Source organism: Crotalus tigris, unplaced genomic scaffold (assembly GCF_016545835.1).
Source record: "Crotalus tigris isolate CLP2741 ecotype Arizona unplaced genomic scaffold, ASM1654583v1 scf7180000024506.7606697, whole genome shotgun sequence".
Lineage (NCBI taxonomy): Eukaryota > Metazoa > Chordata > Lepidosauria > Squamata > Viperidae > Crotalus > Crotalus tigris.
The window spans coordinates 924,964-944,741 of NW_024100678.1; the positions used below are offsets into that span (position 1 = coordinate 924,964).

At 39.7% G+C, this 19,778-nt stretch overlaps 1 protein-coding gene across 1 annotated transcript; it reads left to right on the plus strand.

Annotated features, from left to right (window-relative positions):
- The first annotated feature begins 3,207 nt into the window (after window positions 1-3,207).
- Window positions 3,208-19,567, plus strand: LOC120303831 (perilipin-3-like). The gene is made up of 8 exons (XM_039333694.1): window positions 3,208-3,221; window positions 5,451-5,534; window positions 5,959-6,142; window positions 9,389-9,471; window positions 11,239-11,476; window positions 11,980-12,185; window positions 16,140-16,268; window positions 18,937-19,567. Exons 2-8 carry the CDS (start codon window positions 5,481-5,483, stop codon window positions 19,258-19,260), a joined length of 1,218 nt encoding a protein of 405 aa, XP_039189628.1. The 5' UTR covers window positions 3,208-3,221; window positions 5,451-5,480; the 3' UTR covers window positions 19,261-19,567.
- The last annotated feature ends 211 nt before the right edge of the window (window positions 19,568-19,778 follow it).

Here is a 19,778-nt window from a genome sequence, read left to right on the forward strand (position 1 = left end):
TCCTATTAAAAACATAGTTTTTGTGGCAAACAGAGCAAATTAAATTCTTAATACAACCAAAAAGCAAAAGAGAGTGCAAGCTGCCTTAAGTCCTAAAACCATCTTAAAATAAGCACTCATATACTCGTTAGAACCCTCACAACTAAATGGTGGTCAAGATGAGCAATGGGGGGGGGGGGAAACCGTACTGCAATTATTTTAAAGGTGAGCCTCATCTTCTACTGAAAACACCACTCACCAATACACTAGCTCTTGTATAATTAATGTAATTAGAGTCTAATATGCTGTACTATTCTCGTGTGTTTCTAGACAGATGGAATAAAAAGCTATGGGGATGTTTTTATTTTCATCTACCTAATGTGTTCATGTTTTTTTTAAAAAAAGGAAGATAAGACATAGATAACAGTCCTAAGATCTAAGTAGGGAATATAATGGAATATATATGTATTTAATTAGCCAAACCACAAAACTACCAAAAAATTCCTGCTCTTAACCTCATTGTTACAACTGCTAAAACCATTACAGGTAGTCTTTGATTATGTCCACTGCTGAGTCCAAAATTTCTGTTGTTAAGTGAAACATTTGTTAAGCAAGGTTTTGCCCCGTTTTATGACTTTTCTTGCCGCAGTTAAGTGACTCACTGCAGTTGTTAAGTTAGTAACATGGTTGTTAAGTGAATCTGGCTTCCCCATTGACTTTTCTTGTCAGAAGATCACAAAAGGGGATCACATGTCCCTGGACACTGCAACGGTCATAAATATGAGTCAGTTGCCAAGCATCTGAATTTTGATCATGTGACCATGGGGATGCTGCATAAGTTAGTAAACTGGTTGTTAAGTGAATCTGGCTTCCCCATTGACTTTGCCTGTCAGGAGATTGAAAAAGGTGATGGGACATGATGGGACACAGTAACAGTTAAAAATACGAACCAGTTGCTGAGCATCTCAATTTTGATCACATGATAATGGGTATTATAGGAAATAAAATCTGGTTCCAAGCCAGAAGAAAGACACTTGAGTCAATGAATTTGGAGGCAAGCTGCAGAAAAGGAGATCTCCATTTATTTAGGAATCAGAAGCAAAGTGACTACAGTACCAATTGATTCTGGGACAGCTGACTCCCTGGCATGGCAAGTAGGGTGATTTTTTCATGAGTTTTCATCATGTCTTCTGACTGCTACTTAGTGTTCATAGATGTGTTTTGCCAGTCTTCTGCCTGTTTCTCTTACATAGTGGTTGTTGCAGACCTCACATTGTATGCGGTAGAAATGGAAAAATGTGCCACTGGCAAAAAATGTTGTAAAATGTGATCACATGACCATGGGGCACTGTAGCCAGCCATAAATGTAAGTTGGGTGTCAAGCAACCAAAATGCAATCACCTGACCATGAGGTGGTGCAGCAGTTGTAACCTTGAGGAGGGGTTATATAATTTTGAATGGTTGCTAAACGGTTGTAAATCAAAGACTACCTGCACCAGGAAAAGAGTGTGAGCAATGTGAACAGTTTTTCAGAAGAATGAATGAATGAATGAATGAATGAATTTCAGCAAAACAAACGTAATGGGTGGAAGCTTGTTAGATCTGAAATACAATCTAGAGGTAAGGAGAAATTTTCTGACAGAACAATTAATCAATGAAATAGCTTGTCTTCCAGAGTTATGGGTACTTGCTCCATCTCCTGCCTTGAGCAGAGGGTTGGACTAGAATCTAGTCCAACACCTGCTCAAGGACTAGAACAGGGGTAGGCAACCTTGGCTCTTTTATGACTCGTGGACTTCAACTCCCACAATTCTGAGCTCTGCTGGCTCAGGAATTCTGGGAGTTGAAGTCCACAAGTCATAAAAGAGCTACAGTTACCTACCCCTGGACTAGAAGACCTCCAAGATCCCTTCCAGACCTATGGTTCTAGTGTTCAGATGTCAGCTTATCTTGCAGCTCTGGCTTCTACATGAGTATTAAGGATGCAGGAACTTTTAAAAAATATTTGGCCACCCTAATCAGCTTCCGCTGTTGAATGCTTGTTGTTCAAGAAGGAAGGAAGGAAAAGAAAAAAAACCCCTCTAATCAAACCTATAATCAGCGAAATGTTTTTGTTTTGTTTTTGCTTGGAAGCCTCATTAAAGAATTAGCAAGAGAATGGGCCAGGCTTTTTTTCTTCTTCTTCTTGTGCCATATCCATTATCAGATGTTGGCGATCCTGTTTTTATCAGCAGCCACACGAAAAAGTGCTGCTGAGTTTTGTCCAAACCAATCCCTTAGATTTTGCTTTTAGCTAAGTCAATTAGCCACTTCAAGCAACGTATTTGTCACATCACCTTTTTCAATGATGGATTAGACTCTTAGGCTAAACAATTCATAGCACTACAGGACACCACACTGCAAAACGTGTCACGATATTTGTAACATATTGAACTTCAGACGAGAATGTCCTCACATGAACTTTGTTTCTTGCCAGCTTTCTTTCACTAGAGGCATCCACTAGTCTGTGAGCTATTTTATCCGTACAAAAGCAGCTCCACTGAATTACAACTGAAGCGCTGCAGATAAATGAAATAAATGTCATGGCTTCTAGTAAAAAGCGCATATACGTTCACTGTTACACACAAGATGTACTTTGCACAGATGGTAGGTTTGTTTTAAGAGAGGTGATAGAAAAAGGTCCAGAGTAAAAAGAAAGAAAACTACTACCTACATTTTCTTCTACTTTACATACAGTAACCTATTTTCTGGGGGGGGGGGGGATAAAGGATAAGTCCCAAAAGGGGCAAATCTGAAAGACGTTCATAAGAATATAAACATTTAATTGTTTCCGTTTATAACTTTGCATTACAAAGAAAAAATAAAGAGCAAGACACAGAAAATGATTAAATTAAAAAAAATGTAAAGGACATTTTTAAAATAAAAGATTGCCCTTCCTAATAAAGGAAGTATGGTCACTGTAAATTTATAGCTACCTTTTCTAACATGGGGTCGCCTTGATGTTTTGCATGCTAGTTAACATAATTCTTAGTCAACCTGATTGTGGGTTGTTAAAGGAATACAGTATAGAATTACAGCCTTTGCCTTTTCTTACACAATTATCCTATCTCCCCTTCATCAGTGGAAGAAGCTTCTGATTGCTTTATGGAACTGTCTGTCAATGATAGCCCGCCTCTGCCTTTTTATGTTTCATGATATATAAGACCACTGAGGCCGGAAGTGGCTTTATTGTTGGCTTTGAGGTATGTATGATTGTAAAGGTAACTAACATGAGTTGCTTTTCTTTCTGAAATGTGGTTTAAAGGTGGTCTTTGTTTCCTTTTTATGTATGACTCTGCAAAGCAAAACTAATTTCTTTTGCAAAATGTTGGTCTCACAGGCTTGATAGTTGAATGAAAATTCCTCATTCAGATATAGCAAATGCCTCCGATATTTTTGAATACCAAATGCGGGGGATTGGTGGAAGAGCTTAATTGTTTTTATGACTTGGTTTTAGCTTTTGCTAAAACATTTTATTGGCTTTTGTCAAATACAGAATCTTGGCCTTGTGTAGCTTTGTGGTACACAACAAAAAAAGCTCCTGAATAATATAAGTCTGCTATACTTTAAAGCAAGAGGTATTTCCCAGAAACTCAGTTTAACTTTCTTAAAAGGGATCATGTTTTATTATGTCTCAGTGTTTTTTTTCCCCCTTTGGCTTGTTTTGCAGAAATATTTGGTTTTTCCTTGAAATACTGTGCCTGAAATACTGTTGCTAAATTGCTTTTCTAAGAAATTAGCATAGCCACACCCAGGTGTACTGGCCTTTCCTGATTAGATTATTGTGGAGGGAGCTTGCAAGTCCACAAACCTCATGCATCCCACCAGGACAAATTCCTTAGAATAGAAAGGCTTCAGTTTCCATCTATGGAAGGAAGAAATCATGGGTCTACAAAATTGAAAGGGTGGAGCTGTTTAGCATTCCTGAACACCTGATTAATCTGTAGGGAGAATACCCCTAAGGCAGGGGTAGGCAACCTCTGCTCTTTTATGACTTATGGACTTCAACTCCCAGAATTCCTGAGTCAGCTGAGCCAAGGTTGCCTACCCCTACCCTAAGGGAAAGCAGAAATACCAGTTTAAATCAAATCAGTTATCACCTTAGAATTCTCTGCAATTCTTTGCTGGGATTACAGTGGCAAGAGAAGGGCCCTGCTAGAGAGAGACTCCACCTGTGTCAGAATTAACTGACCTTCATAAAGGTCTTTCCAATTTAAATTTAAATTTGAATTTAAAAATGCAATGAAATGCATACATTTGTGAATATAAGTAGTCTTCGACTTACAACGGTTCATTTAGTGACCGTTCAAAGTTACAACAGCACTGAAAAAAGGGATTTATGACTATTTTTCTCATTGCAGCATCCCCCATGGTCATGTGATTTATATTCGGATGCTTGACTCACAGGACATTGTAGTGTCCCAGAGTAATATAATCCCCTTTTTGCAATCTTATGACAAGCAAAGTCAATGGGGAAGCCAGATTCCCTTAACAAGCATGTTCACTTAATGATTGTTGCAAGAAAGGCACAAAAAAAGGCACCATACTCATTTAACAACTGTGTTACTGATTTAAGAACTGCAGTGATTCACCTAACAAATATGGGAGAAAAGTTGTAAAAATGAGGCAAAACTTGCTTAACCAATGTCTCACTGAACAACATAGGTTTTGGGTTCAATTGTGGTTATAAATTGAGGATTGCCTGTAATGTTCAGAAATGCCAACTATTTCTGATTAATATGCAGAAGGGAGTTATGCTACATTAAACTGATAACTACAGAATCAGAGTTGAAATATTTGTTTTGTTAAGGGGGCAGCCTTGGAAAGGGTTGTCCCAAAGGTGTCACTGCTTCCCTTCCCCTTTTCTATAGATTAGGGGTCTCCAATCTTGGCAACTTTAAGACTTATGGACTTCACCTCCCAGAATCTCACAGCCAGCATGGCTAGCTGAGGAATAATGGGAGTTGAAGTCCCCAAGTCTTAAAGTTGCCAAGTTGGACACCCCTGCCATAGATGATACAGAGCTTCAAAAAACCCTGAAATATTAACTTGTAAATCATAAGTTAAGAATCAAAACCTGAGTAATTTATACAAACCACAGTTAGCTAGTTGATAAAAAGTGCAAGAGTAAATACAGCTTATCACCCCAAAGCAAATAAATCACATTACAGTACAACTAAATGTATGAAATCAGATGTTCTATAATAGAAGGAATCTTTTTGCCCTGACCGCTAAAGCTTGCTTCAACATCTCCAGATGTCCTCGTGGTATAAATAGATCAAGATTGGAATAAACACTGCTTTAAATACAGGTATAGGGTAGGGTTTGTTTTTTTAGCTGGCCTTGCTACTTCTGCAAAAGCTGCTAAAATTGTGTGTAATGTAACTGGATGTATTAGTATGATGACTGAATTGGATCTTGACTCTCTGTAGTGCTGGCCGCTCTTTCTCATCATCATCATCATGTATTCTCCTGGAGCAGAGTTAATGCCTGTAAGGATCATAGATGAAAAACAGGTAAGTGGACAATACTGGAAGAAGCAAGGATAACATTTAAGGGCCAAACTGTACATGACAGGAATAGAACCCAGCACGGGTTTTCTAATCTATATCTTTTTTCAAAGATTTATTTTCAAAAGAGCTGCAGGCCCATTGGTTCCTATATTGATCACCATAAAACCATCAAAAGAAAATGCTGAGGAAAGCTTTTGAGCTTCTTAAAGACAAACTTGTTGTATTGTGCTGTTTTTAATAAAGTGCTGAGAAAGAAACAGTAACAAACTAGAGTTCCGCAGTATCGGTTTACTGTTTGTCCAGTTGGAATCACAGCTTCATTGACAACTCTGCCTTTCACAAATATGTAATCTCTATTGCAATTCATTGATCTAGAACTCTTCTGAGATCCAGCAAGATAGTGACTCTATGATATTTTATTTCTTAGTGTGCCGTCCAAAAGTTTGCTGATCTGCCATTAATCAGTTCTACTTATGGGTGGGTTTCGTCTATCTATAATTTGGCCAAGCAGTCTCATCCAGCTATCCAAACAGTCTGTGAGATGGCAGAGACAGGTGTGAAGAATATTGCAAGCAGCGTAGAACCTCTTCTCGACATATTTGAACCTCAACGTAAGTAATTGGTCATAGCTGGTAGGCCCACTCCAAACTAGAACACTACTCTTTATCATGCCAGGTTTGTTTTTGGGCCCTGGTTTTCCAATGTATGGCTTTTGAGATGCTGTAAGCCAGAGGTCCCCAACCTTTTGGGCACGAGTGACCGGTTCCGTGGAGAGAGGCTTTTCCACAGACCGGAGAGTGTGTGGTTTTGTGTGCTGCCTGCATCCCTCAGATGGGGCTTAGCTTGTTTGTGCGGACTGGTTGCTGGCATGCTGTGGCCCAATACCGGTCCACGGTCTGGGTGTTGGGGACCTCTGCTGTAAGAGAATAGGGGACTTATAGTCAAACAAGCAACTGGGGATCCTGAAAAGACTTGATTCCAAAGGTTCCTTAGGGCAAGCCTAGGAAACTAACCTGAGTTTTTAATTTTATTTTTCAAACTTAATACACACTATCTTATTTAAACCAGTAGAATTAATCTAGTTTTGCCCTCTCTGCAGCCAAAGTATTTCCTCTTTAGGAGTCAATTCACTGAAGTGTGGAGATTGTGATCAGCAGGTTGCAACAGTAATCACAAATGTACTGACTGCTTGGGATATCACACTAATTTAAGATGTAGTTTGCTTGTTCATGGTTCAATATGATCTATGAATCAACTGGTACAGGTAGTCCTGTACTTACGACCACAACTGAGCCCAAAATTTATGTTGTTAAGTGAGAAATTTGTTGTTTTCCTCAATTTTATGATTTTTTTGCCACATTTGTTAAGTGATTTTCTGCAGTTATTAAATTAGTAACACAGTTGTTAAGTGAATCTGGTTTCCCTATTGACTTTGCATGTTAAAAGGTTGCAAAAAGTAATCACATGAATCCCAGAACACTGCAACTGTCATAAATGTGAGTCAGTTGTAAGCATCCAAATGTAAATCATGTGATCAGGAGATGCTGCAATGGTCACTTTTTTCAGTGATATTATAACTTTGAACAGTCACTAAGCGAATTGTTGTAAGTCAAGGACTACCTGTAATTTATTCAGTAACCCATGATTAGGTAAGCCATGCCATGATGTGTCTGGAACCAGTCACCGATCTGCTCTTCCATATCTTCTTCCAAGAATATTCCACTCCTACTTCAACAAATACCTGAATAGCAAAATAACTGAGTAGAATTAGCATTATGTCTATGTATATACTTGCAATTTATCTAGAAATTCAAGAGAAATTAAAGCTTTTCTTGCATTTCTCTACTTTCTACTATCTGGAATTAAAGTTTTCTTGAACTGCTCAGCATGTTGTCCAAGGAATAATTTGGGGTTCCAGTTTGAGCCGGGGTTGCACAAAAACAAATCAGAATGAAATCCAGAGACGCTGTGAGGAAAGGAGATTTATTTATTCCCCAAAGCAAAGTGGTTTGTTTGTGTGGGTAGCTACAGAGAAAACGAGACATAGAGTGGTTGTTTGATAGGGGGCACTGGTCCTTGGCCTAAGGTTGAGGGGTCTGGGTGTGTGTTTGTGCTGGTGTGTGGTACTTGAAGGGCATGGATGTGCATATGTATTGGTTCTAGTGTGTGATTCTGGCAAAGGTAATACTGTTCTTCTTTGTGTCTATTAGCTTTGCCTTCTTTGTTTGTACTAAGTATTTGGGAGCAGGTTTATGGTTCGGGGAAGTGTGAATGAATGAGTTCTTAAGTTAATTAGGTTTGCCCAAGTAATTGGTTTTACAAGTTATCATGATTGAGTAATCTTAGCACCAGATCTTTGTTAAAATATGCCTATTTGATTGCAACATAATTTCTGGTCTTGGTGGATTATTTGAGGGGGGGGGATAGAATTTTCTATGGTTATTACTGATTAGTAAAATTCTTCCCATGTGTACGTTTTGCAATTTAACTTGAAATCCAAGAGAAATCAGCTTTTCCTACATTAAGTTCTCTACTTCCTGGAATTAAAGTTACCTTGAACTGTTTAGCACAGTGGTTCTCAACCTTTTTAATGCCGCGAACCCCAACCGGTCGTAAGTTGAGGACTACTCAACCGGTCGTAAGTCGAGGACTACTCAACTGGTGCGGCATCGTTTGCAGAAAGGGACTTTTGGCGGGCTCAGCAGGGTGGAGACAGCCTGGACAATTCCTATTGGCTTTTGAAAGCCAATAGAATTAGACTCTATTCAAGAGAGTCTATTCTATTGGCTTTCAAAAGCCAACAGAATAAAAGGGAGTAGCACAGCTAAGGAAAAGGGGGAAAAAATGGCGGATTGCATTGTTTGGCGACCCCCGTGAAATGGTAGTTCGACCCCAAATGGGGTCCCTACCCACAGGTTGAGAACCACTGGTTTAGCATATGAATTAGGTTTAAGATCTTTCACTGAAGTTATGGTGTGAGTTATCTTCTTTAGGAAAGAATTGAAGTATATGAAGTTATAGGTTGCTCTCTAAATGAGGGTGCTAGAAATTTTGTCATGTTGTATTTTATTTCTTCTACTGTATCCTGCATGAAATGAAAAGCAAGAACTCTCTAAATAAAATTTCAAATACATATTTGCCATTTTGTAAATTTTTTAATGAGCCATCAAGTTTTGCAAAATGCAACAAGGGAGGCAACACAATGTAAGACAGAAGTTTTTCTTCTAAGAATGATATTTCTAAATGTAAGCTATGATATTAAGATAATCTAGTTTATTTCCTTCACTCTTAAGAGAATTTAGGGAGAGATCTTTAAAATCTAAAAGGACAAGTGAATTTTATCCTGTAAGTTACATGGTATAACAGAAAATGTACATTTATGTTATGCTGCCTTGTGGAGAAAGAATAAAGAAAGAGAAATCCCAAAGAAAGAAGGCTGAAGGCCGAACCTTAAAATTATCTATTTTCTAATCAAGGGAGAGATGCATCTTTTCTAATGCAGTTAGTGGTCAAAAAGCTATAAACGCAAAGCTCCATTTAAAAGATCAGAGATCAATGGCTTCAAAGTAAGCACATTCAGATGGTATGCATGGAGGAAGAGGTGCGCATAGCCCTTATCTTCTGATGTCCATTCATATGACTCTGAATTTCCCACCACCTAAATGAGTGCATAACAATGTAATTTCACCTTCATGTGATCACTTTCTTTGTATAATTGTGCTGCAGCATAAAACAATGTAGGCTTTTCATATTGCTAAGTAGCAATAAAGCCCGAATACAAGTAACATCCAGTTGTTGAACATAACTGGGAATCTTTTAAGTAATCAAACTTTTCTTTAATCTTTGCTATTTTACAGTTGCTGTTGCAAATATAGCTGTCTGTAGGAATCTTGACAGGCTACAATACCAATTTCCTGTTCTGCAACAGACAGTGAATGAGGTAATCACTTGAATTATTTTCCATAATATATTATCAATCTGTGTAGATTGCATTGTAAGCAACATATGGTATTTTAGATTTTACTGAATTACAACACCTAACATCCCTAGGACAGGTAATATGAAGGATGCAGAGCCTTGTAATTCAGTAAGACTTGGAAGATCATAAATTGTCTCTCTCTCTACTGTGGTCAGAACACGAGGTAGATGATCAGCTTCATAAGCATGGATTTCAGACACAGCTGTTATCAACAGGTGCTTAAGAGCCATGAAATGCCAACCAATCTTTTCTTCCCGTGGGAGAAAAAAAGGACATTCTCTTTTCTCCTTTAAATACTTTGTCTTCCAAAGTTTTGGACTAGCAGGACTCCTCCAGCAAGCATTGTATCATACTCTTGGTGCTTTTTTAAAAATGCAAAACAGCCCCTCATGTTTAGTAAGGTCTATTGTTGTACTAGCCCAGTGATGGTATGAAACGTTTGGGCTTGGCATGTCAAAATTTTGGAAAAAGATTAACTTTTTTATTTTATATACTCACATTTCTGAATTACCCATCTCCCTTGGAGAGAGACTCTTGTGTGTTTCACACACACAAGAAACAATTTTTTACATATTAATTTGAAAAAAAATACAATCCAATCATGTGTGATGTCCAGAATCTGCCACATATGCTGGTGTTCTTCTGTTGACAGGCCCCTTGTGGCCTGTCTGAGGCAACTCTGGATCACACGAGGCCTTCATTCTTTTTTTTTTTTTTGTAGGTTTTGTAAAATGCTCCTCTGACTTACGAAAACTGCCTGATTCTTGCACGATTTTTGGAGCCTCCATAAGCTCTGCAAGAGCATGGCCCCCTCACATGACCTCCGGAGACTGCATGACAACACACCCCATTCTCATGCAGCTCCCAAGGCCTCAGAAAATTGCATGAGAGCAGCGTGTGCTTTTGAGAATAGTTGTTGGGTGTTGCTGAACACTGGTGTATTACCCAAAACATGTCATCTTTGACGTGCACTTCATAGGTTCACCATCACCATACTACTCCATTAGCAGAGTAATTGAGCTCTAGATTTATAAACCATTTGATAGGATTTGCGGGCATTTGCATATATTTGCATATTGTTTCTTTTCTTACCCTGGGCCATTTCTCAGTAGTCTTTAGAACATATTAATCAATTTATTTTTGTGCACAGGTAGTCCTTGACTTCAAACTATTTATTTAGTGACCATTTAAAGTTACAATGACGCTGAAAAAAGTAGCCTGGGGCTGGTTTTCACACTTGTGACCATTGTGACAGCCCCATGGTCACATGATCAAAATTTGAGTGCTTTGGCAACTAGCGTGTATTTATGACAATTGCTCTGTCCAGAGGGTCATGTGACACACACACCCATTTGTAGCCTTCCTAGCTGACTTCTGACAAGCAAATTCAGGGTGGGGGAGCCAGATTCCATTAACTGCATAATTCACTTAACAATTGCAGTGATTCGCTTAACAACTTTAGCAAAAAAGGTCATAAAATGGGACAAAACTCACTTAACTATCTTGCTTAGCAATGGAAATTTGAGCTCAATTGTGGTTGTAGGTGGAGGACTACCTGTATATTTGTTGTTGTTTTTTAAAAAGGTAGCAAATAGAATCTAAATTGGATTCAAGAACAACATATAACTCAAATTTATATAGAAGCGTGTATGCGCTTGTGCTTAATTCTGTGTTGATTTTCATCATTTTTCATTGTGATATTTTCTGTTTTTGAATTTTCGCCCCCAGTTCGTTGGATCCATTTATACCAAATTACGTGAAGCAAAGATTGTAGATAGCATGCTAGAGATAGGCGCTGAAGTTGCCGTGGACGCTGTGGAAGTGACATTGTGTTCAGCGAGGAGTGCTGTGAATGCCGTGAGGGAAATCAGTGTGTCACAGATGATGGCCAGGAGTGTTGACAAGATGATATTCAAATCAGATGGCTTAATAGAGCACTTTCTTCCAATCACGGATGAGGAATTACGTAAGAATATGCAGTTCCCTCCCTTGATTATCCATGTTTTGATTCACAAAACCTAACTGAAGAGTTTCACATAACCTACAAGCCCTGGATCTTGTTTTTACATGCCATGAAGGTTGGGTTCACACAACATGCCACACTAAAAATCTAACATAACTTAGTGCAAGGGGAAGTGAAAAAGTCTTTTGGACCAAAGTTGGTCCCTTTTTGTAATTCCTCTCCAAATGGTAGTACATATCCTAAAATAGCCCCCTCACTTCCCCAATTAAATATTGTAACAATGAGGGAGAGGGGTTGAAGTCTTTTTTTAGTTATACGTAAGTGTAGCCCAGATTTCCCCAAAGCTTAATCAAGGGGGATTTATTTGAGGAATAAAGTGTCTACTAGCTAAGATTTCTCAGAAACTTAATTGTGAGGAATTTATTTGAGAAATAAAGTGACTACTGATAATATTAGTTCAGGTGTTGTAAATGGGGATCCCTTTTGATCTTGTTGGTTCCTTTTAGTTGCCATTGCATCCTTGGACCAGCCTAAAGGCTCTGGAGCCGCCCCTCTTGAAAAGCAGAAAGAAGAGCCAAGTTACTACACACGCCTGGGTTCCTTGTCAACCAAGCTCTGTAGTCGGGCCTACCATCATTCTCTGGCAAAGTTGCGAATGGTCAAACTGGGTGCGCAGCAGGCATTGTTCCAACTTGAACAGATATTTTACTTGGTAAGAAACACGGTCATTCCCTGTTATGTTTGGGAAATAAAAGAAAGGATGAATAACCGAACCTTGGAGGAGAGACAGCATCCTTTTTGGAACATGTAAGATGCTGAATGGTCTCTTTAGCACAGGGGTCTTCAAACCTGGCATGCTGGCTGAGGAATTCTGGGAGTTGAAGTCCACAAGTCATAAAAGGGCCCAGTTTGAAGACCCCTGCTTTAGCAAATAGCCCATGTAGCTGAACCCAGGCAGACTGATTCAGACATGGACTGGAGTCAGAAAACCTTCCATAGAGTAACTTGCAGATTCACAGGGCTGTTAGTGGAAAAGCTGACATGTAATGTACATAGCAAAATTCTTAAAAAGATATTTGAGTTAAAATATATTAAAAGATAAACGGCTGATGATGAACGATGGCTGAATCACTTTGGGCCAGTCACACACACTCAGTCTAACCCATTTCACAAGATGATGGTTGTGGGAAAAATAGAAGGAAGTAGTAGAATGGGGTGTGTTCACCGCTTTGAGTTATTTATGAAAATGATAACGGCAGGATATAAATATTTGTCTTTAAATCTTGGGTCCTGTTCTACCACTGGTGTCCTGTAAAAGCTTAATGAGGAGTTAAGTGGATTTGGTTTTCACCTAAAATAAGGGTTTTTGCACAATATATATGTTAACCAGGTAGTCTGCCAGCTGTGCTGTTTTAGGGATGATACATTGTGTCTTTCACTTCCATTCTTGCTCAGCGATTCTACCTACAGCAGTGTTTCTCAACCTTGACAATTTTAAGGCATGTGGACTTCAACTCCCAGAATTCCACAGCCAGCATTGCTGGCTGTGGAATTCTGGGAGTTGAAGTCCACATGCCTTAAAATTGTCAAGGTTGAGAAACACTGACCTACAGCGATCTTTCTTAACATTAAAGAGGTGTGGACTTTAACTCCCAGGCAGTATGGCCTTTGCTAAGACTTCTAGAAGATGAAATCCACACATATCAAAATTTCCAAGATTGGGAAGCAGGGACCTACATTATCCATTAACCAGATTCAGAATGCATTAGGTTGTGTCTATATTTTATTAAGGGGGGGAAACATCAACATTTTCTTATATTCTATCAAATCATCTAATCTTTTGTACATGGATGCTTCCTTCTTGACATCAGGGGGTTCAAGCTTCTCATTCGTAAATAAAACCCTGCTACCTTCCCCAATTTGACACCTTCCAGATGTGCTGGAGGGCAATTATAGAGCATCATCTCCATTTGGCACGGCTATTTTGGATATGAAGCAAGAAAATACATCTTTATTATTACAGAATTGCACTTTGATTATAGAAAGAGTCCTCCTTTTGAATAAGAGGTCATGCAACAATGTAGTGCAATCACTTAAAGTATGCTCTGTTCCTAAGTGAGTGTAACAGAGGACTCATCTGGAAGGATTAATGGCAAATCCAGGCAGGTGACTTTTTGATTAAGAAAGCAGTGTTGAAAATGAGTTCAATGTTGCTTGTTAATCTAACTGCAGCATAATTGGCTGCTTGGAACACCTCACACAACCTTAGTATATTTTAATGCTCTGAGTTCTGTCTAGGAATAGGCAAGAGTATTGTCACAAACTTTCGGAGGACTCTTTCAAAAATAGTTTTCCAGCTTTTCTAATCTGGCCATGTCTTGAGAGATGATGAACGATATGGTGTAAGATACTTGCAAGATACCAAGTTGAGACTGTTTTAGTGCATTTCACTACTGCGAAGAAAAATAGGCACAATTCAATTCTAAGAGACCTTCTAAGTCAGCGTTTCTCAACGTTTGTGTGACGGCGACCCCCGCGCGACCTCCCCATGCGCGGCGGCACCCCCGTGTGCGGCGGCGCCCCCTGTGCGTGGCGCGCATGCGCGGCGGCGCCCCCGTGCGCGGCGCGCATGCGCGGCGGTGCCCCCTGAGGGGGGAAATGGCGGATCGCCTTGTTTGGCGACCCCCGTAAAATGGTCGATCAACCCCAAATGGGGTCGCGACCCATAAGTTGAGAACCGCTGTTCTAAGTAAATCTCTGATCCCAGGACAGATGGCAGTCTCCCAAATTATATCTGCAATCCACGTGGTCCTGGAATGAGTCTGGACATATCATACCTTTTCTTTGGGGTGATTTATGGGGTTGAGGAGTGAAATGAACATCCAAGCCTAGACAAGATTTAAATATTTTCTCTCACTGGAGGGATTTTAAAGGGCAAGATGGATGCTTTAAACATCTGCAGGGATTGAGGTTCCAAACTCTTTCTTTAATCCAAATTGCAAAAAAGCCCCCACCCCCACCCCCCAAATTTTCACTACATCTACTTTGTTCATGTTAAAAAGACCACTAGCAATGCCCTCTGAGGTTTCTAGGCCAAAATGATCCTTATTAATGCTAATGTCAAAGGCTGCAGCTGTTCTTTAATGAAGAAAAATACCCAGCTGATTGTGCACTTTGGTGACTTTTTCTTTTGTCTGTTGGGGAAAAATATTTTCTTTCTTTCTTTTTTTTAAACCTCATTAAGTTTCAATAAGAGATAAAATATAAAGAAACAAAGGAAATTGGAGAATCGTAGAATCATAGGGAAAGAATGGGTCAGAAAACAGCCAAAATTAGAAGTGCAGAAAAAAAAGTAAGAAAACACAGAATAACTTTTGACTTTTAGATACCGATACAAAATATATTTTAGCCTTTTACTCTTTTACTCTAAGATTAAGATACACAATATGTCACTGTGGCCTCTTACTCTTAAGATTAAAAACACACAGTGTTTCTACAATTATAAACAGTTCTAAATAGTATAAACAATCATCAAATCCCAAAGTTAAAGTTTCATGTGTTTTCATTTCAAGCAAAAAGTCCAGCGTGGTCTCCAAGTAGAAACAAAGCTAGACAAGTCTTTTCTTTGGTTAAAACAATCAGTTTCACCATCACAGCAGGTTCTACTAACTTCACCATCCACTCTTCCATTACATGAATGTAAATCCTTCCAATCTCTGGGTATACAAACTAGTGTAATCCATGTAGGCCAGGGGTAGTCAACCTTGGCTCTTTTATGACTCGTGGACTTCAACTCCCAGAATTCCTGAGCCATAAAAGAGCCAAGGTTGACTACCCCTGATGTAGGCCTTAACTTACAACCACCATTGGGGTAGGAATTTCTGTAGCTAAGTAAAGTGATTGTTAACTGAATCACGCCTGATTTTACAATCTTTTTTTTTGCCATGGTTGTTAAATGAATCCCTGCAGTTGTTAAGTGAATCACATGATCATTAAGCAAATCTGGCTTCCCCCATTGACTTTGCTTGCCAGAAGCTGGCTAGCCAGAAGGTTGCAAATGGCAAACACTTGGCCTGGGTGCTGCAGCCATCACAGGTACATATCAATTGCCAGGTGCCTGAATTTGGATCACATGATTGTGGGGATGCTGCAGCGGTGGCAAGCGTGAGGGCCAGCTGTTTGTCCCTTTTTTTCAGTGCTGTTGTAATTTTGAATGGTCACTAAATGAATGGTTGTAGGTCAAGGATTGCCTGTACTGCTTGAATAAATTTGATGGAAGTTCCTTAAGACATTTTTCTGGATAACTCTTTGAAGAGGATCTGAGTAGGGAACAAAAAGCAATAGTACTTAAGACTTATATACCACTTCATGATGCTTTACAGCCCCCTCTAAGCAGTTTACAGAGTCAGCATATTGCCCCCCCCCCAACAGCCTGGTCCTCATTTTACTGACCTCGGAAGGATGGAAGGCTGAGTCAACCTTGAGCCAGTGAGGACCAAACTCCTGGCAGTGGGCAGAGTCAGCCTGTAATACTGCATTCTAACTACTGCGCCACCATGGCTCTAGCCTGTGAGCCAAAGCTGTAGCTGCGGTGCCAAACACAACACTAGGCTTGCAGCGCATGACTTTCTTTTTCTTTTTCTTTTTCTTTTTTTCTTTATTGTAGCTAAAATATACCAAGGAGGAATTGGACTGCAAAGTTCACCAAGGTCAAGAAAAATTGTACCAAATGTGGAAGGAGTGGTACAAAGGTCAACCTAAGCAGAGTCAGAGCACTGAAGCAAGTCAGGCAGAGGTAGGTATCTCAGCATGATGATGCTTTGTCTTTTGAAACTACAAGAAAATAGGGAAGGGCCGTCGTTCAGTGAAGATGCAAATATTATTTTGTGCTTGATGTTCCATAATCCACTCCTTGTATCTCCAAGAGACCCATTGCTAATTGTATAAAAACAAACACTAAGCGTGATGAGCCAATATCTTATCCCTCTATTAAACAAATTCCTATATTGCATTTCAAAGGAATCCTTTGGCCTCTTTGCCATAGCACTGTACTCACCCATCTCTGAACCAGCAGAATGCTGTGTCCATTGCCAGTCTCCATTGCCCATCCTAACTTGCTACTAAAGATCAATACATAATTTCCACTGCCTTGCATTTGCTATCTCCATGTTACCTAGTAGTGGCAACCTCCCCCCCCCCCACACACATATTATTTTATGATTAACAATGTTTTTGACAGATGGCTGAGCCAACTTCCCCTCTTTACCTGTCGGCTCTTCCAGCTGGGAAATTAACTACCCAAGCTAGAAGAAAGGCAGGAGACTGGCAAGAAAGGGCTGTAGCTGTTAAATCAGATCTTACAGAGATATGGAGGCTTTGGAAGAGTCACCTCCTCTCTTGACTTGCCATCTTCTCCCAGCCCTGGCATTGATCCCCGCTTGAGAGAAGGGGAGGAAAGGGGGACAATTGGCTCAAAGAGCCAAGAGGTTCCAGAGGAACAGTTGCACAATGCTATACCGCAGGAGTGACTTCCAGTGCACCACACAGCCTATCTGGAACTTGTTATCTGTTAAGCTGTTTCAAAGACAAGATGAAGATTGGCCTATAGACCTGATGAGTAGAGGCTGGGGGGTCCCATTTGAAACTCTACTTCCTAAATCAGAGGACAATGTCCAGAGGGGTAGAGGAGAGAATATTTGCCTACATAGTGTTCAATAGAGGTTGGACCGATCCCATGACCTAGGGCACGGGTTGGCAACCCTCAGCTCTGGAGCTGCTAGCAGCTCTTTGAGCCTTCTCCTGCGGCTTCCAGCTTCCTCCGCCATTTGCAGAAAGAGGCACACGCACTTCTCTTCTCTTCTCTTCTCTTCTCTTCTCTTCTCTTCTCTTCTCTTCTCTTCTCTCTCTCTCTCTCTCTCTCTCTCTCTCTCTCTCTCTCTCTCTCTCTCTCTCTCTCTGTGTGTAAAAAAAAGAGTGGCCTCATGTTCTCAGACACGCTGACAAGCTTATAGGGCGGGGCTCCTGCCTTTGCTGCGTCTATGTAGGAAGCAAGTAGGGCAAGAGAGAGCCAGCCCAATAAGAATGTGTGTCAGCTTGTTGGAGAAGAGCCTGAAGCCAGCTTGCCAGGTATGCAGAGAGGGGGGGGGGAGAGAGAGAAAGAGAGAGAGGGAGAGAGAGAGAAAGAAAGGGGAGACAGAGGGAGAGAGAAAAGAGGGAGAGAGAAAAAGGGAGAGAGAGAAAAAAAAGATGGAGAGGGAGAGAAAAAGAGGAAAGAGAGGAAGGAAAGAAAGAGGGAGAGGAAAGAGGGAAAGAGAGAGGGAGAGGAAAGAGAAAGAGAGAAAACTCATGCACAGCAGCCTATATTTCTTTTTAATTAAACTCTTCAATCAAGCTCCCCACCCCTTGCATGTGGGTGCTCCTATTGTTTTCCTTTTTATGGGAAATGGGTCCAAGTGGCTCTTTGAGTGTTTAAGGTTGCAGACCCCTGTCCTAGGGAGTCATTAGATTATGACATCAAAAGAATGGTCAGTGATGTATGTTCCATTATATTCTTGGCAAAATGTGTTGAGATAAGAGGAAAAGCACACTTGTAACACAGGAATAACTTAAGGCTATAATGGGCTGGGATCAGAGAAAAAGCAAGGTGGAAAACATAGCAGAAAAAATGGTTGTTGAGGGTATCTTTTCTTCAGTTAGATGCAAATAAGGATTTGGTCATGATTATGAACTATATAAACTTCCTGGAATTAGTCATAGTTATTTGACTCATGTCTCATGCTAAGTCATGGTTCTAACCATTATTCAACAATCTAGGGTGTCACTTATAAACTATGGTTTATCAGCTATAATAGATCTCTTCCAGGGTCACATTTTGAGAAGTGGGCAGCTCTATAAATTTATTAAATAAATAGGTTTGTAAAACATATATATGAATTATTAGTTTATGGAGGCTTACAACATTAGTAATTCAGTCATTATGCCTTGACAATGGTTTGTGGCCTGGCATACTGGGTAAATCTAGCCAATTATGATTTATTCAGTAAAAAATTATTAGACAGTCTAAACCTCTAGTCCTGGTGAGTGGATCCTGCAGATTGGATCCTGCAACATTATTAAACAAACTATGTATGCCAAATTTATACCCAGCACCAGAAGAAAAAAATTGGTGTGTTTCTCAGGCTATATGAAAAAGCTCAGTCGAAGAGCTGGATCAAAGAACATACATAAAATAGTAGGAGGAAGAAAAGAGGGGGAACATTTGAATTCTGCCACCTGGCATGTATTATATGGCTGAAATCAGGGGAACAACAATAAACAATGTTGTCTCCATACATAAACCAGAATATTCAATTGCCCTGAGTCTCAGTCTCTCTCTCTCCCCCCCCTCTCTCTCCTTCAGAAAATCTCATAGATGAAGATCTATGATGTTCAATTAACAATATTTTTTTTTTATTTCATAACAGATGGAATCCCATGTTCTAGCCACATCCTACAGTGTTGCGCAGAAAATGCAGGAGGTCTGCCAGAAAATCTTAACTAACATGCAAAGCCTTCCTGAACATCTTCAGCGAAAAATCCAACAGGCTGAGTGTGATTTAAAAGAGCTACAAGCTGTCCTCTCTAGTACCACATGCTTCCAGGACCTTCCCAGTGGCTTCCTAAAAGAGACCCCAGAGAAGATTAGCAAGGCCAGGAAGGCTGTGCATGAAGTCATGGAATATATAGCTAAAAACACTCGTATGTCATGGGTAGATGGACCCTTTTGTCCTGTTGAATCTTCAGCGTAGGAATCCCTGAAACAGAAACATGCATAACATATGTTAATGCTTTACTGTTAATAATATTGAGAACTGGTGTCTTCATCTGAGGCGTTTATAATAATTGCTTGGACAAGACTTAGGCGGCAGGACCCCTAGAGAAGGAGATAAATTAATAAACGGATTGATCTGTTTAAAGTAATTATTAACCACTTCCATAATATGCATGATTCTTTTAATATTATATAGTTGTAAGAGTATTTTATGTTGACTACTAGTCAAATACTCAACTGTATAAGAATTTTAATTGCTATAGGTTTTAATATGTAAGAGGCATCTGCACATTTTGTTTAGACAAATAAAATTGCAATTAAACAGCTGTGATGTGACAATTGTAGCATGTCCTAAGTAGCAGCTTAAAGTAGGTGGTTTTAGAATTCAAAAAGTCTTGATAACTGAGTTGATATTTGGGTAATTTCCTGGTTTATTTGTCTGGGTAACACCAGAATTGAAAATCACATACAGAAATATAGGTACAATTAGATTAG

What these genes read in the sequence shown, in the direction of transcription:
- LOC120303831 (XM_039333694.1), top strand. Translation starts at nt 5,481, where the DNA reads ATGTATTCTCCTGGAGCAGAGTTAATGCCTGTAAGGATCATAGATGAA. An exon ending in GGATCATAGATGAAAAACAG is followed by an intron (nt 5,535 to 5,958) that starts GTAAGTGGACAA and finishes TTTATTTCTTAG; the next exon opens with TGTGCCGTCCAAAAGTTTGC. An exon ending in AATCACGGATGAGGAATTAC is followed by an intron (nt 11,477 to 11,979) that starts GTAAGAATATGC and finishes GGTTCCTTTTAG; the next exon opens with TTGCCATTGCATCCTTGGAC.